A 26,606-nucleotide genomic window follows, 5' to 3' on the forward strand; every position below is an offset into this window, starting at 1 on the left:
GACAAGACGCTGGAGTCTATGGGTGCCAAGATACAGGCGCATGATCGGCGTTTGGATGCGGCAGAGACCAGGATTTCCGACATTGAGGACGGTACTGCGCAGGCGACTCGACAGAATGGAACGCATACTAAAGGAGGTGGCCATTAAAAATGAGGACCTTGAAGCGTGCAGTTGACGCAATAACGTGCGCATTCTTGGGGTTCCAGAGTCCAGCCATCACCTCCGCACAGTGGCTCCGTGGCTAGCTTGGATCTGTTTTCTGGCTTCGGGGTGGGAGGAAGTTGTGCACTGGTTGATCCTTCTTTATTGCATTGACCATATGTGGGGGACACATGTTATTTTTTGTTGAGTAGCTATGCAATGCTGGGTTGCGGTCGTGGCGTTGCCACCCTCTCTGGTGGAAACCTCGGGGTCCTTATATTGGTGCTAATGTTTCTATTGTTCAATGCGTTTGCTTATGACACAAATGTATGGCACGTTTTTTTTTGCTCACAGGTTGGGATTGGCCTCACGCTTTTTGTGGTAAGGCTGGGAGGGGGGATGGGGATGGTTGTTTTGATCTCAGTAGTAGTTATTTTGTGTGTCGTATTTGGTGGTATAGGGATGATATGATGACATCTGTTCTCGTCCAGGATGCTAGGATAGGTTTAAACTAATCCCCCCTCGGACTGGTCACTGTCGTCTTGGAATGTCAGGGGGCTTAATAATCAGCGTAAATGCAGACAGGTGGTGCACTACTTGAATAGGCATAATGTGGACGTCGCCTTTATCCAAGAGACACACTTACCCACTACAGACACAGCACGTTTCGCGCCGAGCTGGGGTGCGCATAGGTATTTTGCCAATTTTAGCAATTATGCTAGAGGCACAGCAGTATTAATTCATAAAAGAGTCCCGTTTCATTGCCAACAGGTTATCGGAGACAAAGAGGGGCGCTATATCATAGTGAGAGGGGTGATGATGGGACATGGGGTCACTTTGGTATGTGTCTATGCCCCCAACACAGACTCCCCGGAGTACTTCCATGCACTAAACGCTCAACTTACTACACTTGAACCTGCTTTGCTTTTGATCGGCGGAGATTTTAATCTTTTGCTGGATGTGGGCCTGGATAGTACCTCGGGAGCGGCTGACTAAGCCCAGAGCACGGCACGCAGTCCGTGAACTCTGTGATCAATTCTCCCTAATTGACATTTGGCGCAGGCGCAATCCTTCCACCACTACCTACACACACTTTTCTGGCCAACACAATACTTGGACTAGCATTGACTTCTGGCTGCTTTCCCCGGGTGTGTCCCACTGGTATCAGACATCGAAGACCCTCCCTAGGACGTATTCGGACCACTCTCCGGTACTCCTTTGCCTTCACGTGCCGCGCCCTGAGGGGTTTGAGAAACAATGGCGCTTCCCTGACCGGGCACTGTTGGATGACCTTTTCCGACAGGAGGTCAATGAGGCGATGGAGGAGTATTTTGCAATTAATACTGGCTCGGTAGACTCTTGGGCCATGTTGTGGGAGGGGTTTAAGGCCTATATTCGGGGTGTTTGCATCTCCAAACATGCAGGGGTCCTTAAAGCGTCGCGTACAACACTTACACAGTTGGAGGCCAAACTAGAGGCACTGGACGCGGATGCGCTTCGCGCTCCTACTGGCTTTGTACTGGCCATGCGACAGCCTCCTATCCGAATAAAGGGAGGCTGCGGATAAAGAGATTCTTTATCTGGGTAAATATCAAACAGCCCGTAGGTATGGGGAGGGCGACCGTCCGGGCCGCACCTTGGCTCAGATTCTGAGACCACCGTACAGCAGGGCTTTCGTCACTGAAATCCATGGCCAGGATGGTTCGATTCTCACGGCACCCGCGGGGATCAAGGACAAATTTCTTGCATACACCACCGCATTATACACGACTGGACACAGCAGTGACACTGTTGCGCGAGAGGATTACTTATTTGAAATTGCACTGGTGTTCTTAGAGAAAGGCATGCAAGAGTTTATGGCAGAGCCCATAACGGTGACCGAGGTACGAGGGGCGATTAAAGTGCTGAGGGGCTCCTCTGCTCCGGGCCTTGATGGCCTAACGGGCGAGTTCTACAAGGCCTTTTCGGATCTGTTAGCACCGAAGCTCATCGAGGTATATGCGGAGGCCTTGGAGCGGGAAACCCTGCCTCCCACCTTGAGCGAAGCGGTCATTATTCTACTTCCAAAGCCTAATAAGGACCCAACTCATTGTGGGTCATACAGGTCCCTATCGCTATTGAACATCAACTACAAGATCCTAGCCAAAATCGTGGCCAACAGACTCTCAAAATTGATGGAGTTTATTATTTCACCGGCTCAATCGGGCTTTGTTCCCCACCGTTTGACTTCATTGAATTTGCGGACTGTGTTCTCAGTACTGCATAGAATAAATCCCGCTACTCCAGCGGCGGCCATACTACTGGAAACCGAAAAAGCATTCGATACTCTTGAATGGCCCTTCTTCCTATCCGTAATGCGGCGGATGGGCATGCCAGCTGGTTTCATTGCCACCACGAGGCTCTTGTACAGTCGGCCTACGGCAAGACTTTGCATTCATTGCACGTTGTCACGCCCGTTTGCTCTTACCCCTGGCAGCCGCCAGGGTTGTCCACTGTCCCCTCTTTTGTTCATTCTCGCCATGGACCCTTTAATTCGTCATTTTCAAGAGCGTCATCTTCATAGAGGACTGCAAGTCAGGACAGGCCCCTTATTGGTTTCATTATATGCTGATGACACTATCCTTTATGTTAGAGAGCCACACCTGAACCTAGCACCGCTTATACGGGAAATACTTCGCTTTGGTCGGCACTCTGGGCTGGGTATTAATTGGCATAAGTCCATAATCTTTCCGTTGACCAGCAGCACCTCCCCGTGGCAATGCGAGTTTCCGCTGGAATGGTGCGCGGACACTGTAAGGAATTTGGGTATCCACATAAACCTGAATCAAGATCAGATTCTGCGACTTAATTATGGCTGCGCGATTACGAAACTCAAAGCACAGGTTGACACTCGTAGGGGTGAGCACGGACTACCGTCACGTTACAGATACGTGCACAGTGCCCTTATCAAGGTGGCACTGGAAGTTCATACAGGATTGCTTATCCATCATAAACACAACGTGATTCACTTTTCGTCGAAGTGACGGCTACTGGTCTACATAAACCTCGGTTATATTATTGGACTGCACTCGCACTACTACTTATGCCCTGACGAAGTTCATTCTGAACGAAACGCGTTGGCTGAGGCTTTGTTTGGACAATTAACTTAAAATAAAGACTTTTTGTATACCAACTACTGACCACTTGGTGCAATATACTCACAAACAAATTGGTGGTGCACCACCCCAAACCCCTTTTGAAATCTCATTGATCTGCCTGGCAGTTGGCATCCACTAACGGCGGATGCAGGGGTGTTAGTATGCACAACGTCATCAACTAATACTATTCTATAAACACTGGGAACAAAGTAAGGAGGTGCAGTCATCGGAGTCCGCCGTTAACCCTGTTTTTCCTTCACAGGTTGACAAATGGCTACGGCTCCCTTTATCGATGGCTGGTAGAATCGCAATCATAGTGCTCCCCAAACTCCTATATTTTTTAAATAATATCCCCATACCCCTCACTCAGAGTTTTTTTGCCACATTGCGATCCCATCTGGTAAGGTTGGTCTGGGGCGGTAAACAGCCCCGGGTCCGGTGGAAGATACTCACTCTCCCGTACGATAGAGGCGGATTAGGAGTACCCAATTTTTATCTATATTACCTGATCGCACAAAGCGCCCATGCTTACCCTTGGTACCACCCTGATGCGCGGATTCCTATTTGCGCCCGGAAGCTGACTTTGTTCTTCCTGGCCGCTTGGCAGCGGTACTGCCTAGAGGCGAACCCAGGAGTCCGGTCGACATACAAACGGTTTTGACCGCTAGCTGGGCATGGAACAGGCTCCTGTGCTACACAGGCCAGTCCATTTTATATTCCTCGTCTCTTCCGTTGCCAAATGCCCGTTGGCTGCCCATAACCGGCGAGAAGCTCGTGCAACGCACACCGACTAAGTTTGCAATCACCAGAATGGGTGATTTGTACCCGGGCGGACACATATTCTCGATCTCAGAAGATGCACGCTTCAGGGACGCCACATTCATGGACAAATTCGTTCTCAACCGTCTGTATTTAACAGCACGTTCCGAGATACCGGGATTTCCATTAGAGCCTGCAACTTTCGAGCCCTTTACGCTCCTCATTGAGAAGGAAACAGGGGCGCATATAATTTCCAAATTGTACAAACTGTGTATAGCACAGGTTCCCTGTATAGATGATAAGCTGCGGTCGGAGTGGGAGTCCGACCTGGGAAGTCCTATTTCGGATGACCAATGGTCCGCCTGCTGCAAGGTCACCAACGGAGTCACATTAAATAGTAATCATAAGCTTTTACATTATAAGTTTCTTCGTAGAAGCTACACGACACCTGCAAAACTACATAAAATCGACCCGGAGAGGCCACATACGTGCTGGAAATGCGGCGCACCACATGCGGATTGTCCATATGACTTGGACCTGTCCACGTATACACTCGTACTGGGTGCAGATACACGAGAAACTGGGGGAGATGCTCTGGCTTACTTTGGTGCCTACCCCAGAGGTAGCACTGTTGGGGTATATGGTCAATTTTCCCAAGACAATCCGGAGGTTGGCATCTCTGGGGTTGCTGCTGGCAAAACGAGAGATTGCACTGCGCTGGAGGGGGGGGGGGGGGGGCGGTTCCCACAACACAGAACTGGCTTACAAGTTTGGCCTATTGCAGCACCAACAGCGAGATTTATTCTAGTCTACTTCCCAGCATAGCGCGGCCTAAAGATATCTGGGGTCCCTACAGAGCATATATCGCGACGCTTTCCACTGCCTCTGCATCCCACTCTAGTTCAGGGATTGTGCCTACGGGGGTTGGTTAGCTCAAGTGGTCGGTACACTGGCACGTCAACCGGGGCATGGTAGGTGTGGAGAGGTCATCTCGCACCCCCCCCCCCCCCCCCCCCAAGACAGGCTCTGATGGTGGGAAATGCTGGAGTCGAAACCGCATTGGTTTGTGAGTAGAGTTGTGTGTCCGGGGACAGCATTTGAGGGGATGGGGATATGCACATAGAGTTAGAGAGTGGTGACGAGTCTGAGGTAGGGTGCAAGGCCAGGGGTATTTTCATTGCAGAGACAGGAGAATACACTGTAAATGAGACAGATGTGATGTAATTGAAATGTACTTCACACACCGAGAGACAAATGTTATTATCTGATGAGATCTTATTGTTGATTTGATTATAAAAGATAAAGTATAAAAAAATAAATATTAAAAACAAAATATATAAATAAAAATAGTACCATAACATCATCCTATCCATGATATTAATAAAGGAAATACCCGGCTTGGGTATAACTGTTACGTACTGTTTGTGCCAACTACTATAAAGGCTTCTCTTACTATAGATCACACTGTGAAAAGACCCCTTCCCTGTTGTCCTAAGTAGTGACAAGGATGAAATGATACAAGGTTTCTAAACACTTTTTAAAGATTGTAAGCAGGGTTCAGGTCCAATAGATATCAGGCCTTTTAAGAATATCTTTTCAGCCATCACCATTAGGGGCCTTTCTCTCCTCTTCATGCGACACACGGTACTGTTAAACTCCCTCCACTCCAAGATGGCCGAATTACATCCACTGTACCGTCAAACTGGCAGGTCAGCGCTCCAGTTTTCCCACGGTTAGAACAAATCTTAGCAACCCACAACTCCTGCGGTATAGTTTCTTCCGAGGACTCGGAGTAGGGTGCGTGCCGACGAACTGACCACACGCCGAAACTGTGAGTACATACTAAGTCAGCCCGCACACCGACCAAAACGTTCCTTTTTTGTTACAATCACTGACATGATGTGAACTGCATAAATATTTTCAGAAAGCACGCGTACAAAACGACACTTCCGCGTCACCCGATGATGCTGGAGTCCGCTGAACTTTAGGTAAGCTCGATATACCGGACTTCTATACAATTATTTTTGGACCATACATTACTGCACTGTGATAAGTGACACCAGACGTTTGTGTGTGAGCACAGTGTCAATGAGCGCACAACCATCGTGATAACTCGACATACCCATATCACTCACCAACAGCCTCCGCACCTATTATCATGTACGTTCCTTACGATGCAAATATCAAGGGGGCACCAGTTTGTGTATGTATGTATGCCCATGTATGTCATAAATGTCCACAGAGTAAAGTTGTACTGTACAATTATGATGTAGGCTGAATACAACAACGCCAACATATCATGCCCCCGAGAATCTTTAGGTGGGGCATAGTACTATGTGGCATTTACCAGTTGTATGTAAAACAACTAGGATTTCATGCAAGAAACACATACCATCTTGAAGCATTTCTGTATTTCTTTTTGCGAGACACCATCCATTAGGGTGAGGCCTGCGTCATCATCAGTTACAAGCACAATATGAAGGGTGCCATCGGACACCTGTCGTCCTGTTCTGGTGCGGTAGTCTCCTTGAAGAAGGCCCTGAGTCTGACTTTGCGGAAGAGTTGGTGTAATTCTTCGTTAAGCCTGAAGTTGTCTTCTTTGGGGGCGGGTACGAATCCTAATCCCATTTCAAGTGCTGTGGTCTCATCCGGATTGAGTGCCCTGGATGAAAGGTTGACAATCAATTTCTTAGGTGAGTCATGCTCCTTGTTGTTCTCTGCGGATTTTCTGTGTCCTGCTATTGGACCCGTTTGTTCCCTCTTCTTCCTCTGCCTCTGCCCCTGTTCTGAAAAGGAGGAGGAGGAGGGTTATGGAAGAAGGGTAGTTGGAACCCTGGTTGGGGTGCGTTATATGGAGGGTACCACATTGGTCCTGGTTGCGGATAGGGTTGGACTGGATATCCGTACATCGGTGGCATCGCGGGGGGTGGTAGAAGACCTTGTTGGTTGGAGCGTCTGCCCCAGCTCGGATTGCTGGAGTTACTGATGGAAGAGTGACCTGATTGGTTGGATGTGGAAGAGCCATCGTCTGACATGACATCGGTACCTGCAGGTTGGAAGTCTTCTTTAGTGTATGGGTAGATTTTCTCCCTATCGAATCTTTTGAGGTCTTTTTGCAGTTTTGTCATTTTTTGGTTGAGAAGATAGTCACGGTGGTCTGCCATTTCTGTATTGATCTCTGCCAGGCGGGTTTTGTATGCCGAGATACTGATGCCGGTTTTGAGGCCATTCTCTGCTATATTGATTTTTATGATTAGTGCTTCAGAGAGTCGTTTGGCAGTACTGATTATCAGGACAATCCAATCACGGGTGCATTTCCATGCTATCTGACTCCACTCCCGCCTGAAGATGAGGTCTTCCAGGAAAATCCTGGGGGCAGTCCTACGCCTTAAGCTCATGGAGCAATGCTAGCTCCCTTTTTAGGTAAGCACAGACACAGCCTTAGACCGACGCATATTGTATTTGAACGTGGTCTCGCCAGAATGTAATAGGGACTGTAGAGGCACACGCTTACCTATTCTCCTTCACGAGTCGCGAAACTACAGTCGGGCTGAGTGTGGTTTTGAGGCAAAGCACGTCCTTGACGGTCTCATTTTACTAAGCATTTACCCACCCACATCAGGTGACTACCGGCTGTCATGGCATCGGCCGGGGTGCAGGGACGGGGGGCGCCAACCGAACTCATGCATAAATTTGGGCTTTGTCCGATGGCACCCTTCCTATTGCGCTCGTAACTGATGATGACGCAGGCCTCACTCTAATGGATGGGTCTCTCCACTGGCAAACCACTCGTCATAGCTCATAATTTTTTAACAAAAGTCGCCTCCTGGTCCTTTGTCGACTGGGAGGTCACATCACAAGTTCTCTAGCCAATATACTTGAGCCTTGTGTTTTTATCTCTCCCCTTTCTTTTCCTCTCCCTATCACTCACTAGGTCTTGATCAAGGGGGCATAACTAACTCACTAGTCTTAGCCGCTACCCGCAAATAGTTTAGGAGGCGGATACTCTCTCCCCCCTTTGACCTGTGAGAGGGCCAATGGTACCCCGCTCACACCAATACGTCCGCGCACTCACTTCACACCACCTTCACTCTCGGTCCTGATGAAACGCCAAGGATCTTTTGGACCAACAGAGGCGTGAAACATGTCGATCTCAGCATAGTTACCCGGGCACATTGCGCCTCCGCTGGTAACTCCCAACCTACGGGTTTTTATTCTGCCAAGGGTACCTCATCATTAAAACTCTTTTTGGCAACCCTTAGGCAGTTTTCACACGCACTGCACGCACAACCTTCACCCCTCACAGAGGACTTTTACCCACACACCCACATGCACCCATCGGCAGTTCTCTAAAAAGATCTCCGCCAAAGAGACCCTTCGGGGGACCCGTAGGGCATTGCACCGCCGGCCCGACGAGGAGCAACCGCCCGATGATGAAGCATGACATCCCCCGGGATGTGTGAGGGCAACAAGAGACAATTTGTGTTTCTCCCCACCTCTATCACAAAGTCCCTGACCTAGTACCTCTTTCTTTCCCCTCCTCCATTTTCTTCCTCTAACCTTTGTAGTGTGGGTTGACTCTTCGCAACACTCACTCCGGAACAGTGCCCCCCCTTTTTGATTACCTCAGACCTTTAGGAGTGACCTTCGACCAAGGGATTTTACTGTTGGAACAGAAACTGCTCTACCAGTGCTTTTAATATTTCGATTACTATGCTTTCTCTCCCCCTACACGTCGGACCCGGAACACAACCCACACACAGCAGGTAGCACAAAAAGGCACCGCTCAGTGTGGGGTAGTTTATCCACTATATGTTTTTTGTCCTGATGAAGCGCCCCGGATCCCTATGTCTAATACAGGCGCGAAACATGTTGACACATTTATTGACGGCTGACCACTACTAGGTCCCACTCTTGAGACAGTAATTGGAGTTCTCTTACTTGTTCTCATACTTGTTGACTACCCTGGTTCCTTCAAAACCCAGAAGTGGCTCCAAACTACCATAGGAATACCCTTCCAGGGATAAAAAAAAAAAAAAAAAAACAAGCATTGGCATAGCCAATAGGTCTCGCCTTCTGGATCTTATACGTTTGTTATGTTTTATATTACTGCCAATAGGCAAGACCTATTGGCTAGGCCAATGCTTGTTTTTATAAACAATAGTCTGGTGAGACTGATAAGCGGTCTCAAAAGTCAGGCCTAAAAACAGCAATAAAAGGGAGGTGCATATGAATTTGTTTTCCTTTTTCAAAAGGGATTGAAGAGAAGCAGAGAGGAGGTAGATGAAGCAGAAATAAAGGAGGAGGAGGGGGACACAGAATAAAAAATAATAGGAGGGTTTTTGGTGTTTCCCTATTTAACCCCTTCAGTGCCCGCCCTTTCCCCTCCCTGTGCCGGCGCTTTCATTAGCGGGCGGGGTTTATGACGAGCTGGTCTCGTCATGGGCACAGCGCAACCGCGGCCCATGACGAGACCAGCTCGTCATAGGCATTGAAGAGGTTAAGTGAAAGTAAAAAATAATTAGTTCTGGCTTGATGGAAGAAGGATATCCAGCATTCTTAACAAATAATCAAAAAAGAAATAACACCAAACTATATTATGCCAGGTCCTCCATCACAGAAGCTTTTTAGACCAAATAGTCTCTCATGCATTCCAGTGAAAGCACTTTATAGAAGGTGAAATAATACATCAGACAGCCAATCGCATGAGCTCAAAGAGTAATATTTCTGTGGGTGGAGCTAAAGCCTACTCTACGTATATTTTAAAGAATTTGCAACAATATGGTCTGCAAATGACTAAGCAATTGAGCAACACCTACAAAAATAAATAAACATATCTGCATTTATTCTCAGGCTCTCTAACATCCAAGTTTCAATTTCTACACTACTACTACAAGAAGTAGGGATTTTGTTATCCGATACTTCCTGTACCTTTCAGCATTTGCTATGTACTATTTCGGGTGTGCCATTGGGGGACATGAGCGCACCTACAGTACCAAAATAACATGTTAAACAGACAATATTTTAAAGGAGAAAGACTCATGTCTGCCTGATAACTGGTGGAGGGAACCCTGAGGAGACTGCCGTCCTGGGTGGAACAGTGAGGGCAGAGTTGGTGACACATAGGAGGAAGTGGTTGTGTGTGAGCAGAGAGTGGAGAGTAGGCACAGGCTGGAAAGGCCGTGATATACAGGGTGTCGGATAATGGTGCAGGGAACCAGCAGGGTTCCAATAGATACACACAAGTAGGCATACAGGTAGACGTGGGAATAGAGTGTAACGAGGGATACAGGGGGCATAGAGAGGTACAGAAGGGAAGCGAGATATACAAGACGGCAAAAGTGAAAGCGCTTGTAAGCACGAATTAACTCAAGACGCGGTGGGGGAGGGGCGGAGGCAGGGGGCAAGGGAGAGGAAAGACAGATGGTGCTGAAGGCTGGCGGTTCGCGCGTGAACGCAAGCTTGTCGCCAGCCAACAGCACTTTGAAAACTCACGTACCAAAGTCTCTCCGAGCAGCGCATGCGCGCTAACTCAGCGAGACCTAGAAACCGGTCAGTAAAGCTTTGCATTGGAAACTCCCTTAGTAGTTTTAACTTGCATATTACACCCCATGTCACAACCCACCTCACTTGCACTCATTATACGGCAGCCTCAAAATGTTCTCCAGTAAAGTGACCCTTTGGGCATCGCAGCACCGGCCCAACGTGGATCACTGCCCTATGATGAAGCATGACATCCTCTAGGGATGTGTGAGGGAAACAAACAGTCGCATTGACGTGCCTGGCCACTAATTTAAGTTTTACCCTAGAGGGTTATTACTCAGATTCCAGCCTCTGAAATACTTTTCTCACTATACTAAGATATCTGGAATGTTCATTGTAGTGGGTGAAGTCGGCGATCAACAACAACTAAGGGGGAAAATAAAGTCGTCCGTCCACCATGATAATTAAAAAGCTAAGAAATCCCACCATTGTAATGAAGAAGCAAGGAACGGTACAAAAATGGAAGAGAGGCAAAAAAATGTCTGCGCATATAGGCGCTTTAGAAGGACTAACAGTGAACCCTGAAATCTTCCCTACGATAGCTCCTACAACACCTGGAAATGGGAACACACCAAAAGGAAGTATCATAATGATCGATGTAGAGTTAAGTGACAAAACAGCAATTGGCATAGTGGAACAAGTGTCAAAAGCCGAAGTCAATGCTGAAATATACAGCACCACTCTTTCCTGTGAATCAAGTAATCAGTTGGTAATTCCAAATGCCGCCTCTATTCACACCTAGCAAATGGATTATACACTACCTGATACAGAACTGAGTCAGCACCTTATACTGCTGAGAGCAAGCCGCTGAAAGAGACTTTAGAACTGCTTAATAGTACTCCGAGCAAAATAACAGAGATTGAAGTGAATCTATCCCGCTCGCCGGATTTTCCTCTATTAACATCATTTCAACCTGCAAATTAACTTATAATCATCTTCTTCAATCATTACAGAGGATACTTGAACCTATACTATAACTGCTGGAAAAAGCAACATCCAGTTCTGACAACACAAGAGAAATTCAAACTGCAATACCAAATCTCTGATTAATTAAAATGGCCTATCCACAGCCGGAAGGGCAGTTTTTGGAACGGGAGTTCAAACAGGTAAGACTGTAGACTGCCAAAAAGCCCAATCCACATGGAATCTTAACAAAAAGTCAAGTGCAACTCAAATAAGCAAAAGAACATGAAAAGAGAAAAAAAGAGAGTTGGGAAGGCACAGTTTACTCGTTACGCAAGTTATTTGCAGAATCATCACTTGATCTGAAGGCAAGTATGGAGGTAGCTGTTCCTCCCAGTTGCTCGATATTTAATTGCCCCAATAGAGCAGGTTCCTCGAAAATTCCTCTTAAACAACACAAGAAACAGACCCAAAAAAGAATAACAGAAACAAGGCAAAAGTCAATGTTTCTACCGGATAGCAGGGCCCCTCCACATGAAGTGCTGGCCGTATACTCTAACGGGGAGTCATCTTTGGCAGAGCCAATATTAAATCGCTATTGAGCTATCGGACCTTTTTGCAAACGGGAATTATCCTCTAAATAGGCAAAGAATGTAAAGGCTACTGTGTAACTTCCTGCTACTCCAATGTCCATTCCTAATAATCAAGACTTTTCTACAGTGCACATAGAATTTGGGTCTAATGTGATCCCACATAGTGTTTCAGGAGAGTGAAAGACTTCATATAAATGGTTTTTACGTAGTGGGTATTCATTATAAGTCTCCTGCCTCGCTGCTTTCAATGTAGGCACTTGTCAGGGGAGTGGAGCATTCAAGTTCACCATCTAGTAGTAAGGGCCATTAGTGCAATAATGGGCCCATGGACACACGCAATTTACATTGATGAAGGAGGTAGACAGATATGGAATTAAAGCATGCCCAAAGTTGATATCACAAAAATGGATGTCTCTTGGTCGTGGCTCTTGAGGAACTTAAAGAAAAACAAATTAAGTAGTGGCTCCAAACTTCCTTTTTAGCGCCAATCTGTTAATTAGCTCTTTGAACCTGCCTGGACTGGAAATATCTACGTTGCACAGCCCGATGAGATACTCACCAGCAATCCTTTGTAAGAGACCTGGTCTGCGCCTAAATTTGACTGGAGCAATTAGTCCTCCATTGATCTTGCAGCAATAAAAGTTAGAAAAGGTTATGCCAAGGGTGGACTCTCTACCCTCCTTTATATCGAGATACTTTGAAATAATATAACTCCTGTGCAACAACATACAATGCATCAAAATAAAACTTCCCAAAGTAATTGTTTACTCTGCTGACACCTTATTCTTATTCAGCATTTATGTTCCTACCGGCCCAGATCCCAACTAATTGATGAATTAAATATTTGATCTAAGAGAGGCCATCCTCGAGTCTGGAGGAAATTCCCAAACAATATTAATGGGCAACTTGAATGCAAAAATCTCAAATGCTACAGTAAAAGCATACAAAAAATAAGTATCTGGAAGAAGCCTGCACCCGGTCTTTCCGGTTTCCGCCCAAAATAAATGCTGATAAACGCAGAACGTTGCTGGAATCGCTGAATGGAATAAACGCCATGGTTCTAAATGAAACAAGCATTGGCATAGCCAATAGGTCTCGCTTTTGGGACCGTATAAGTATTTAGTTTTGCAGCACAATATCCTTGGTGCAACAACATCAGCTGTTGCATGGCTAAACTTTGTACCTTATAAGTGTTTAGCCATACAACAGTTGATGTTGTTGCACCAAACATATTGTGCTGCATAACTAAATAAATACTTATAAGGTCCCAAAAGTGAGACCTATTGGCTATGCCAATGCTTGTTGTATATAAGGCGGCGTCCCTGGGGTCTCCTCCTCTTTGTCTCCTTGGACCCAGGGAAGCCGCAAGAACGTCGGAAACAGAGAGGCGTGTGGCACGGTGGGTCTAGGGAGGCCTGGTATAGCGTTTCAAGGAGCTCTTGGCTCAGTGCAGTGTTTGCGTGATCTCTAGTGCTGAGGTTGACGGGTTTGATCCCTTTGTTGGTTAAAATAAATAACTAACTAACTCAATAAGTTTTAATTTTCGGTGGCGCATAACTGGCCTCGGCTCGAAAAGAAACCAGTCATTAGCAGTTAGAGAGGACGGGGCAGGGCGCCCCATAGAAGGGGGCTGATTTACAGCCCTCGAGGGTCCTGTCACTTTTATGGGGAGGGCTTGTGAACAAAGGAGGCAGCTCACCAACCCTGCGTAAAGGGACTGTGGGGAGTTTATTTACTCAGGAGGCGTGGGCAATAAATGAAACCAACTGGTGCATAATAAAGCATCAAAGCTAACAGCCAAATGGTTATGCGCGTTTATTTTGCAATTAGTGCTCGAAGATTTACTACACAGAAGCATTATTCAGTCGTATCAGAAAACATAGTTATGAATCTATAAACGATGTTGTGAAGAGTATAAACTGTGGTGTTCAGCAGAATATCGGTGGCTTGTGCCAGGAAGAATCGCGCCCATCACGCATCGTGTGCCTAATGATGAATGAATCTTCTGAGTGTAGCGCCCAAAGAACCTGTGCAGCAGTCAGTGTGCAGAGTGCCAGCTCATCAGGTGCTGCCACAGAGAATAAAAAAAAAAATCCTTGTCAATTCCAATGGCAGACAAGCAGTTTTTATGCGGTGTGAATTTTACCAACGATCTGCACAGATTACACAATTAACCTCCAAATTGGTATTATTGCCGGTTAAAGAGCGGTTAACAATGAAATGAGGGGTGATTTTTTTCTAAATAGAAACATTTGAAGGAAAGCTTCTTTGTGCACTGACATGGAGTATTTTGTATTGTAACAATGAAAAAAGCAGAAGCAATAATGAATGCACGTTTACCTCAGTCTGGCTTCTTCAGTCTTTGATAAACTGCCGATACGAAGTGCTTCAAATACTGTAAGGCTTGAGACCACGTTTAACCATCTGAATATTTAGAAAAAAAGCACTCTATTTGGGACCTTAATCCTGAACGTTCTGTTAAAGTAACAAAATACAAAAGAAATTGAGAAATTAACGCGAACTGCTCAGAATTCCGGGCACTACGACAAGCATCTAGGTTTCTGCAGCTTATTTGAAATCCGTTTATTTTTAAAAACAAAGTTTTTAATAGGTGTTCCATTTAGCTGCCAAACCTAAAGAGGTTACGTTGGGGGTTCCATGGCGGTATAGCAAGACCGCCTTTAGTTAAAATGCAATATAAAACGGTTGAAAATTGACAATTTAGTGTTCCGCTCCCCTTCGCGCTCAGGAAACAATCTCTCGGCATGTTGTGGCGGGGGAGCGCATTCCAGGCGGGGGAGCGGACCCTTTGAAGTATGATGCCGAGGCTGTGGCTACACGTGCACGCGCCAGTGGCCTGAAGCGCTTCCCCAAACGGATTGCATGGCGGCACGATGCATGTGATTGTGCGCGTGCTCGCCATGCAATCCACTTTTGGGAGCACTTTGAAATGCCCCTCTTACTAGAGTCTCGCATAGCGATTGCGTAAACGCAATAGCTAGGCGAGACCTAAAAAGAGACTGTGATATCCCAGCTGCCTGTGGAATGGAATCTCTCTGCATGTTTCTGTATATTCTCAGCTGTCTTTTTGCTACTAATATCTAACAGCTTTTTGATGCGTTTCATTTACCACTAAAGATTTTAATTGTATTCTTCAGATTTAGAACATCCCATCTCTTTCATATAAGAAAGTACCACACACAAGGATTTAAGTGGTTTGTGAGAAGGGTTATAGTGTTACCATGTATTACAAGGAATAAAGAATCCTCTGCTGTACATCATATGCGTAAAAGATTTGAAAAAAATGCAGCAACTGGGCTTGTCACTTTAATGGGGGGTGGGGGGGGGCTTAACCTCTAGGTTCCACTTGCCGCAAAAGTTGCATTCATCCAGTAAACTTAAATTGCCAACTGTCACTACCCGTTGGAGAGAACCCTCGCCATTACCTGTTGGATACTGTCTCCCTCTCCGCTCTTCTCCAGGAAACCTAGCCTTGGTAATGCGCTCTCAGTCACGCAGGGCAGCCTCTCGTGGGACATAAGGATGTCATCCAGGGAAAGCATACTCTCTTCACGGCCTAGTCCGGGAGGCACCGGAGAGTATGCTTCAGACATGGCGGGCACAGGGAGGCTAAAGTAGTCGTTCGCTGACGTGTTGCAGAACACGAACAAACCAAAGCTTCAAATCTCCCGCTTCCGCCGACGCTTTTACGGCGCACCGACTTGCTAGCCAACACGCCTTAAACAACTAGACTGTGTCCCCAGGCATATCAAAATATGAGAAAGGTTGCCAAAATTTAGAGCTGAGCACCTCTCACCACAACATTTATATTTCTAGAGAACAGTGCAATGTAACTTATTCAACTGACATTGTAGGAACAAGGGAGACTGTCATGCAACCAATCACGTAGGCGGAAACAATTTGCATTGTGGCATTGGCCAGTTGCGCTCGTTCATTGGCTATGGAGTTGATTGGCTGGGTGGCCTGTTACGGATTGGCTATGTGCCTTTGGAAAGTGCATGCGCATTTCTGATAAACAATTTAGCGGCTACGCTGACCTTATTTTCTCAGTAAGAGGCTATAGCGATGTCACTTTGGTTGCTCTGTTTACGAGTGAGTCTGTTAATTTCGACCGGTGCCTAAACTCCTGTTTAAGCACAGGTCGGAATTTCGAGTTTTGTTTTATTTAACGTATCCGATAATTATCGCATGCCTTAAATACCTGCGGGTTGGTTAAATGTATGCAGGTCAAACCTGCCGAAATAGGGGAATAGTATATGGTATTTACCGTATCATGCTTATTTTGGTGCGTTAAACACCCAAATCTGTATGTTTATAAGTGCTATTTATCGCACCCCATAAATAACGCACCCTGTGGTGTCGTTATTTTTCAGGATGCGCTAAATAGCGCCTAGGCTCGGAATCAGGGCCAGTGATCCTAAGGGCCTCATTACGAGTGAGGTAATGAAGACTATAGATGCTATTTACCGCATATGATAAATTACGATGGCACAGGGGTATGTTACTGTTGTATCAGCAAAAGAAAGACGGATGCAGAGTGCGTTCCAATTTCTTGTTTATTGAACCCAGAGGCCCACGTCCGCTAACACCAGCAGCGCGGCTCCAACTCTAACCAGTGCAACTCCCCCCTCGATGACGTCGACCTCGCTTCTGGTTGGCTGGGCACACACGTGACCCGGCTACCACTGAAGACAGACTGCGTCCATCTAAAGGACGCTCCTATACATTTGGTGCATGTCCAACATCTCCTTTTTTTCCATAAACATAAGAACAATATTCAATCCATAACATATTCATCATAGCGCCTTGGCCTCCTTGCCTCCCGCCTTGGTCTACTATCGGCGTAGGGTGGGGAATGTCCTTCAGCACTAGTGCTGCTGACGCTGCGCCCCGCGTCGTCACGTTCCTGCCCACCCGGGAACTGCATGGGCTCATCGCTATCTCCTTCTCCACACAATGCCCCCATGTTGGCACGCTCTTCTCCTCGCCGCTCTGGGACGCTGTCGCCCCCACACTCATTGCTCTCCGAACTCCCTCTCAACAATATTTCCGCCTGGCCCTTCTTCAGTTTGACCACATCATCCTTGTTGCGCCAACCCCGGTCTTCCAAGCATACTGCACCGGGGGTCGCCTCTCGCACACGCACCGGCGGACCAAACACAGACTCTCCCTTCACCACCTTGTGCGGCTTCCGTACTAGGACCCAATCCCCCTGTTCAATGGTCTTCACCTTCGCCTTGTTTGTCGCATCTGCGTACTGCGTACTTCTTGGAACACTCTTGCCTGGATACAATTCTCTCTCTCACTCCCAGCATCTCATCTCGTACACCCTGGGTGTCCTCACTCACACTGTACCATCTATTGTACTTGGGCGTAAGTTCGTTGGTGCATCTTCTCCCCCTCATGAGGAAAAACGGAGTGTGCCCTGTGACCCCATTCGGAGTGTTGTGGTACGTGCAAATTTTCTCCTTCAGGAACTCCCTCACGTCTAGGTTGGATGCGACGGCTTGTTGAACGCCCTCCTTCAGAAACCTGTTCATTCTCTCGACCTGGCCGTTACTCTTGGGACCATACAGGGGTGTTTTCTCTTGCTTGATGCCTAGGGCGGACAGAAAGTCCGTCATTTGCTTCGAGACTAACTGGGTCCCGTTTTTCGGTTGTCCTTCCGACGCAAACACGTCCTTCAGAACCCTTATAACACGGTCCGTGGTGACCGCCGGAACGAACTGGAAATGCACCCATTTAGAGTAGTAGTCCGTGAGGATAATCAGATGACGGCATTCGTCAGGCAGCGTAGAGAACGGGCCAGCAAAGTCTATCGCCAGCTTGCTCCAGGGCCCCGCCGGGATTTCAACCATCTGTAGTTCGCCTTTACTGGTCTTCCAGTGCTTATCCGCCTTCAAGCACTGCTCGCACCTGTCGATGTACTCGCACACCTCACTGGACATTCCCGGCCACCAATAGTACATTTTGAGGATGTTCTTGGTCGCACTGCTTCTCGGATGCCCCTTGTGCGCTACCTTGATCAGCTTCCCGCGCAGCCCTGCCGGCGGAACAAACAAGTCGAGGTGCTTCAGGAATCCATTGTCGATGGAGAGTTCTTCGCTCACCTGCTGGAAACTCCTCAGATTGGGCTGCAAGTTCCGGATGGGAGGCCACTTGGTAGTCAGGTATTCCATTACCTTCAAAAGGACGGAGTCTTCCCCTTGACAACGCAGCCACTCAGTCTCAGTGATGGAGCCACTGCACATCACGGTCGCATCCACCAGCGCCACCACACACTCGGTGTCATCCAGGGACGTCTCCCCCGCACCGCTCACCGGCAGCCTGGACAAGCAGTCTGCCCTATAGTTGAGGCCACCCTTGATATGTCGTATCGTAAAGTGATATTCCTGCAGTCTGGAGAGCAGCCGCAGAAGCCTCGAGCTTGCTTTTCCGTTGCCGCGGCCTTCCCCATCCATCATGTAGACCAGGGGCTTATGGTCAGTGACGATCTCGAAGACTTTGCCCCACAGGTAGTTCTTCAGTTTTTCCACCGCCCATGCACACGCCAGGGTTTCCCTTTCGATGGTGCTATAGCTCTTCTCCGCGTCGCTGAGCGTGCGAGAAATGAAGGCAATGGTGTTCTCCTTGCGCCCTTGAAACTGACAGAAGACAGCCCCAATGCCCTTGGCGCTGGCGTCGACGGTGACCACATTGCGCAAGTCCTTGTCATAGGGTCGTAGAACCGGAGCCGTGGCAATGGCTATTTTGATAGATTCGAATGCAGCATCTTGCGCCCCAGACCAAATGTACTTTACGTTCTTCCGTAGAAGCTGCCGCAGCGGCTCGACCTTGTCAGCGTACCCCTGAACGAACTTGGAATAGTACTCGCTGAGACCAAGGAAGGATCGCAGCGCGTCTTTGTCCTCTGGAAGCGGAGCATTTCGGATTGCCTGGACCAAGTCGTCTTTCGGTGCTATGCCGTCCTGGGACAGCACGTGCCCCAAGTATTCAATCTTATCCTGCATGAATTTGCACTTGTCTTTGGAGACCGTCATCCCCTTGGCACCTAGGACTTCCAACACTGCGCTCAGTAGCGCCAAGGGCTCCCGTCTGCCCCTTGTGTCGAGCAGGATGTCATCTTGAAATGCCTCGACCCCCCGCATCTCGCGGAACAGCAAGTCCATCAACTTCTGAAAAACCCCAGAGGCAGAGGCCAGTCCGAAGGGCAACCTGACATAACGGTAAGCACCGAATGGAGTAATAAAGGTGGTAAGGCTACGGGACTCCCTGGTCAGGCAGACTTGGTGGTAGGCTGATTTTAGGTCGATTATAGTAAAGTACCGGGACCCAGACGTAGACGACAAGATCTCTTGGATGTTGGGGAGAGGGTGACAATTTATCAGTATGTTTTTATTCAGGGATCGGAGATCAACACAGAGACGGACGTCTCCCGTCTTTTTCTTCTTGGAAACCACAATGGCAGAAACCCACTCTGATGCACCGGCCTCCTCAATCACACCTTCCTGTTTGAGTTTGTCCAGGACGGCTTTCAGTTCACACCGCACAGACAAAGGCACGGTCCTAACTTTGTGTTTAACTGGTGTGGCACCCTCCTTCAGCTGTATGTTATGCACGAACCCTCTCACACGCCCCACTTCATTCCTAAACACTCCGCCGAACTTGGCCAACACTTCCGGCAACCCTCCCTGGTCTTCCTCCTGGTCCTCATCCACCTGCACGAAGCCAACCCAATCATCACGCAGGACTATGGGATCATCCGCTCCTGGAACCAACATCACCCCCAATTTCGCCAGATCCTTCCATCCCACTAAATTCCTGCCCTTCTCAGCCACGTACACCTTCGTGGAAATCACCCTCCCCTTAAAGGTGAGGGTATCGTAGAAGTAACCCAGCATCTCAATGTCCTGCTCTCCCAACGCCTTCGGGTTTACGTCAGTCTCACATAACTGTACGCCACCACCCCACCGTTCAAAAAACACTGTGTCAGAAATTATCGTAATGGGCGAACCAGAATCAGCAGTAAAAGGCAGCTCCACCGCTCCAATCAGCACCGTCCCTATGGGACCCTTCACGCGGCCCTCCTCCATCTCAATGGATAAGACAATGTTCGCACACATCTCCAGATCATCCTCACTCACTGAGCTCACTTTCACATTGCCCACGTAGCTGCGCGCTTTACAGACCGCGGCAAAGTGACCCACTTTTTTACACTTCGAACAGGGTTTGCCTAGCGCAGGGCATGATTTAATATCAGCTAAGTGTTCGTGTGAGCCACACCTAAAGCAGTACAACGGTTTGCGATCGCTAGCCTTAGCAAGCCCTGCCTTGTCCACAGTCTTATGGTCCAACCTCTTCCTGTCCTGCACGTAGAACACGTTAGAGCTCGGGCTACTACACGCTAATTCCTTGGTAGAAAGAAGCGATCGCTCAGTACCTTTAGCAATGTCCGTCACCTCACCGAGGGTAGGGTTCCTGCACGACAGTAGACGCTCCTGCACCTTCTTGGAGTGACAGTAGAACACCACCTGCTCACGGATGTACGTATCAACTCTGTCCTCAAAGCCACAGTCCTGCGCCAGAACATGCAAGCAAGCGATGTACTCCTCGACGGTCTCACCTTCTGCCTGCTTCCTCAGCGCAAACTTGTGACGACCCACCATGATGTTGCTTTCCACTGCATATTGCCGCTCGAGACGGTTTACGGCCTCCTGGTAGACATCTAGCGCATCAAGCACCCCTGGCGGGTTCTTGTACTCCGGTAAACTGTCGAACACCTACTGGCCAGCCTTCCCCAGCAATCCGAACAGAAGCGCTTGTTTCCGATCCGCCTCGAACGCCTTCCCATCGATCGACACGATATAGTTCTCAAAGGCCCGCAACCAACCCTTCCATTTCATGCATGGCTTACCGGGCTCATCGAGGAAGAGGGGTGGAACGCAGATGTTGGTACTTTGTGCCATCGTGGAAGGGCACACTCTCAGCACACAGGAAGACGGACACAGCCTGGGCGCGCGGACACCTGCAGCAACTCGGTCGCGGCTTGACAGGCCGGCCGCCACTCAGGCGCGGTGCACCCACCGGCCGACACCAGGACGCGACCCACAGGACCCTCGGAACGATCAGGAGCTGGCTGCGCAGGCACAGAGATCCTCGACACGGAGCCCCCAGCAGGAGTGCAGGCAAGGAGCAGGAGCAAGGCGCGCCGTGGCTCAGGTGGCGAGCAGGAGGGGCGTGGAGGCAGGCAGCAGGTGCAGGGCACAACAAGCAGCAGGATCACACCAGGCAGGCTGGAAAGTGGTCCGACGGCCGCCGCAGGCACTCCGGCGTGGCAGAAGGCTCTCAACGGAGCACGAGTAGCATGCAGCAGGGACGCACGTGGCAGTGTGTGCGGCCCCGCCTGGAAGAAGCACGCCCCCGGCAGCACCGGGACGCTCAGGAATGACGGAACAGCATACCGCGGGACCAGCCGGGGAAATGGAATGCGGAACAGCCAGCCGGTGTGGAAATGAGCGCGTCCGCTCGTAGGGGGAGGAGGCGGAGATCTGGACGACCCCTCCGATGAAACAGGGACGCGATCCGCAGTCAGGGATCGCTCGCGGGCCTCTGGGAGAGCTTCACCTCGTCGCCATTTGTTGTATCAGCAAAAGAAAGACGGATGCAGAGTGCGTTCCAACTTCTTGTTTATTGAACCCAGAGGCCCACGTCCGCTAACACCAGCAGCGCGGCTCCAACTCTAACCAGTGCAACTCCCCCCTCGATGATGTCGACCTCGCTTCTGGTTGGCTGGGCACACACGTGACCCGGCTACCACTGAAGACAGACTGCGTCCATCTAAAGGACGCTCCTATACATTTGGTGCATGTACAACAGTTACTTATTGAGTGCGCTAAATGCCACCTATCGCCCAAAATAACGGACACCACTCATGTAACTCAATAGCAGAAAAGGCCACTTTATTGGACGAGGTAACTCATATTTACTTCAGGCAACTTAATTTCCTATAACAATTTCACAATTTGGGCCAAAACCATTTTATTATCACTATGCCTAACAACTGTATATTTTCCAAGCAAAACCAATGTTTACTTTTGCATTTCCATATTTTGTTTTCAATCCTTTTTCTTCCTTTTTCTTTAACGACTTACCAATAAAGAGGGTTGGGTAAAATCCGCTCCAAATTTACCCTCCCCCATCTTGCCTACACAACTATACGTGCCTGAGCGAGTACCTGTCCAACTGTGGCGATACCCACCTCCCCAAATCCAGCCCGCATGGTCCCTTCCTGTAACTATATATATATATATATTTTTTTTTTTGAAAACCAACTTCCCCCACCTAACTGCCTCTAAAAGCGCTGCGCCACTCCACGCTGCGCCCCCTGACCTCCCTATATAACCTACGCCTCGCGCTGCACGCTACGCCTACGCCGCCTACCTTGCGCTGTGCCCGTACCATTTGGGCGAATGACCCCGGGGGAAGACCGCTCTGCTCCGCTCCCCCCAAGGCCCCCATTACGTGTTGTTGGGGAATAACATGGGGATATTGGTGTGTAACACACTAAAATCCGCGTGATTACAGTAAATACAGTATAGTTTCCCCCGTTAAATTTAGGCAGGTTAGACCTGCTGAAATTTAATAAAGGTAGAGTTATTTAATGCATCCGATAATTATCAGATGTGTAAAATACCAAACAACTCATAATTCCAACCCTTGCATAAACAGGTTTATGCATGGGTAGGAGTGTGTTTTGTTTCGACCTGTGCGTAAACCCGGTTACACACTGGTCGGAATTACAATTTGAGTGTTATTTAAAGCATGCAGTAATTATCAAATGTGTTAAATACCTCAACCTTCCTCACCTTTTCGTAAAATTTAACAAGGGAAAACCAAATAGTAATTACTGTCCCATGGTATTGCTATTTACCAGCTGCTATAAATATCACCTATACATGGGCGTGGCTTTAGCCCAATTAAGAACGGGCACCTGATCTCACAGCTTCGTCCCAACCATTCCTATAACAGAGCTTTTTAAGACTTTTCAAGACATGTACTGCCAACAACAGCAATTCCTAACGTCCTTTAGCAGCACAGAACTCCAAAACCTTCTGCTGGTAAGCAATCACAACCACATTATAGCTGCCATCATGACTGAAATTGCGATGTCTGCTGATAGACTGCAAGACTCACCAACGCGGAACCCTAGCAACTCTGTAAACACTCTTCAGCGGGCAAGCTTCTTTACTCCGCCCATGTACTGCAGTGACCTACCTTATCGGTGTTTCGTCTTACACACTGCAGATGCCTTCATGCCTGCCATTTCCAAGCCGCGCCCGGCGAGCCTAGGAGATTACCCATATACCTGCACTACCGTATAATTTTGGATCAGGTGTGTTAGAAAAGTCAGCCCCAACAAAATAGGAACGACTCATATGGGGATACAACTCTTTCATCTCTAAAGTGGTGGGGACGCTAGGCCCACATCTTTTAGTAATAAGCACACTGACACCAGATTGATGGTAGATAACTGGCCACAAGCACGTGCGCTGGGCCCCTTTTATTATCAGGATCACCTGACTGGTGACGCCTGTGGTGGGTGGGTGTTTAGTGTGAGTTAACAGCATCAGAAACACTAGACTGTATCCAGCCGGATAATACATCCCTCCCAACTTTGGATAAAAGGAAATATACGAAGTCCAACCTGTAAAGAAAACAGACACCCCAAAATAAATCACAAGTGGCATTGTCTTCAGGCCGCAGTCCGGCGTGTTGGATTTCTTGGACCACCATTGTTCGTGACGTTCGGGTTCGTCTTGGCAAACTACCGGAGACCGACCTGGTCTATCAGTAACAATGTCTATGTACAAGAGTCCTTCATCAGAATACTGGGAGCTGTGATGAGATCCACTCTGATGTTTCTTGTCATGAGGTTACTGCCTGGAGGTGACGTGCTAGCTGTTCCAGTATCTTGACGGCCAAGATGCTTCCGACTTGCCTCTCTCACTTGGGCACCTCTCTCACCGGTGCCTCCGGGTGGGCTTTCCTGCTGGGCGGTCATGGGACCGTGTGGGCCATGCTAAGGCGTCGCTTCCGAACTGCCAACGGGACTCACAGCCTGGTCGCTCATGTGTCCGCCAAGGGTGATGTTTCCATCTTGGTGTCTTCGCCACCAGGGATCTGGTTCTGTGTCTTCCTCTCAAGGTCGCAGGGCAACCAGTCTCCGGCTGCGGCCTCCGTGAATCCTGCGCATGTCGAGGAGCTGCTGCCGAACATCCCTCCCATTCGGACTCCAATCTCACTGGAATTCCGCCAAGGCCCCTTGCCCCTGGATTTCCACTTGACTGCGTGGGCTGTGCGGGCTTCCGTGTAGCCTGCGCGTAGGGGTCGCTTCAGAACTCCCAACAGGGCCACGGCCCAGTCTTGCTTTATCCCAAGGGGTGGATCTTCTAATGTCCGGTTGTGCTCTACTTCCGTATGATGCAGGCTGACAGGGGTACACAGACGGTTCCAGGGTGGCCTGCCTTATTGGACTCCAGTTGCCTGGAGTGTGTAGATTCCCTTAGGTGTTGTGCTGCTCCTTGGTGGTGTTGATGACTTCACCATTATTCTTTGATGGGGCAGTAGGCGGCGGTCCGATGTCTCGGGGTGTTCTCTTTTGTGATGAGGCGAGTACTCTGCCCGGTCACTTCGCCTCATTGTCCCTTGCACGCCTGTGTTGGTTGTCTGCCCCGTGGCGCGGTGCCACTGTGCCTTCCTCCTTCGTAGGCTGACATCCTGTCATCCTCTTCTTTCTTCATGGCGTCATGCCACTCACACTCCTTCTTTTCTTTCCTTCCTTTGCGACGCGGTCTGGTCTTCTCGCATTCTTTCTCATCCTAACCAGGCTTCTCCGTGTAGCGTGCACTCTACTCGTTTCCCTCTGGTCTTGTCCCAGCAATAGGACATTGTCTTCTGTTCGCTTCGTGACTGGACCGGTCGTCTCAACCTTCTTCCATTCAATTCCTTCTAGCTTCTAGTTGCTGTTGTTGAATTTCTCGTCCGTCTCTTTCTGGTCCTCTTCGCAGACCTCTCCTGGGTCCTCTTCGCGTATATCACCTCGGTCATTCACCTCACAGACTTCTTCTCCATTCTTCTGATCAGACCTCTTGTCAGGTCTCTTCTCGCTGGCGACCATCTGGCTGGTCCGCTTATTTTATCTGGCGACCATCTAGCTGGTCGGCTTCTTCTCTTCTCTGGCGACCATCTGGCTGGTCGGCTTCTTCTTCTCCCTGGCGACCATCTTGCTGGTCAGCTTCTTCTTCTCCCTGGCGACCATCTGGCTGGTCGGCTTCTTCTCTTCTCTGGCGACCATCTGGCTGGTCGGCTTCTTCTCTCTTTCCCGGGTCTTCGTGCTTCTGGTCGTTCGAGCAACCACCTCTTCTTCTCCGCAATCACGTTGCTGTAGCGAGCTTCTGATGGCGCTCTTCCGTTACCTCACTGGGTGCACTCGCTGCGCGTTCCTCTCCTTCCTTTTTCCCTGGAGCAGTGTTCGCTGTTCTGCACTTCTTCGCACTTGCCTGGTGCTGAGTTCCTGAACCACCGTTTGTTCATGTGGCGGTGCTCCTGTCTCTTCCTGACTGCTGCAGCGACAACCTGTGGCTACCAGGTACCGCTGCACTCTCTGTCTCCGCTTGGTTCAGTGCTTCTCTGGTGGTCTGCGCCACCGCTCCGTCGACCTACACCTGGTCACTCCCTTTTGCGCCGCTACCTTTCTTGCTGTCGGTGGGTTGTATAGCTCCTTTTATTGCGCAGTCTTTCACCTTAGATGCACTTCAGGGTTTCACACTCTCGGCAGCTCTTGGGGCACACGCAGGCGGTCAGGCACGACCGGAGGCTCCAGTGTGCTGCGGCAAGTTGCTTTTCTTTTATTTAACTTTGAACTCCTTCCCGTCCCCCCCCACGCAGCAAACTTCTTCACTCGGGCTGCGCAGGGGAGTGCTGGCGCCATTACCCGTTGGCCACTCTCATCGGCCACGGGTCGCACGCTGTCTCCTCCTCGCTCTCCCCGCCCGCAGCAGCCTCACTCTGCTCACATGCTGCGCGGAGGGGGAGGAAACAGGGGTCACTGATGGAATGCGGCAGCCTTACTTCTCTTACGGGGCCGCTTCACTCTGCTCAGGCTGGGGTAGAGCGGGGACTGATTGCGGAGACGGCGGCCTTCGTTCCCATTACACGGGGACAGTTACTGTACTTCTCCTTTCCACCCCACGGCCGCCGGCTCGCTGCTCACATTCCGCGCGGGGTGGGGGGAGGTCTTCGCTACACTGGGGGAAGGCTGTCCGCTCTATTGGGGCATTGGGTACAGTCTCTGCCGGCTCTTGGTCGCGGGTGGGCTCCACTTGTGCAGGGGTTCTTCACACACCCTTCGCTGCAGAGCTTAAGGAGCAGGGTGGGCTCCCGCTGGTTTCCGATTGCGCAGGGTTGCCTCTCTTCTCCGTCCCCCTTCCACAGTTCCTCACCTTCGGCC

At 49.2% G+C, this 26,606-nt stretch overlaps 1 protein-coding gene across 1 annotated transcript in view; it reads right to left on the reverse strand.

Moving 5' to 3' along the window:
• The window catches only part of GINS3 (GINS complex subunit 3), a 42,240-nt gene extending 26,278 nt beyond the window's left edge, over positions 1-15,962 (reverse strand). The window contains exon 1 of the mRNA XM_085637552.1: positions 15,523-15,962. Coding sequence (XP_085493678.1) covers positions 15,523-15,690 — 168 coding nt within the window. The 5' untranslated portion in view covers positions 15,691-15,962. The remainder of the gene's footprint in view (positions 1-15,522) is intronic.
• Between the last annotated feature and the right edge of the window lie 10,644 nt (positions 15,963-26,606).

This window comes from Triturus cristatus, chromosome 12, assembly GCF_964204655.1.
Source record: "Triturus cristatus chromosome 12, aTriCri1.1, whole genome shotgun sequence".
Taxonomy (NCBI): Eukaryota; Metazoa; Chordata; class Amphibia; order Caudata; family Salamandridae; genus Triturus; species Triturus cristatus.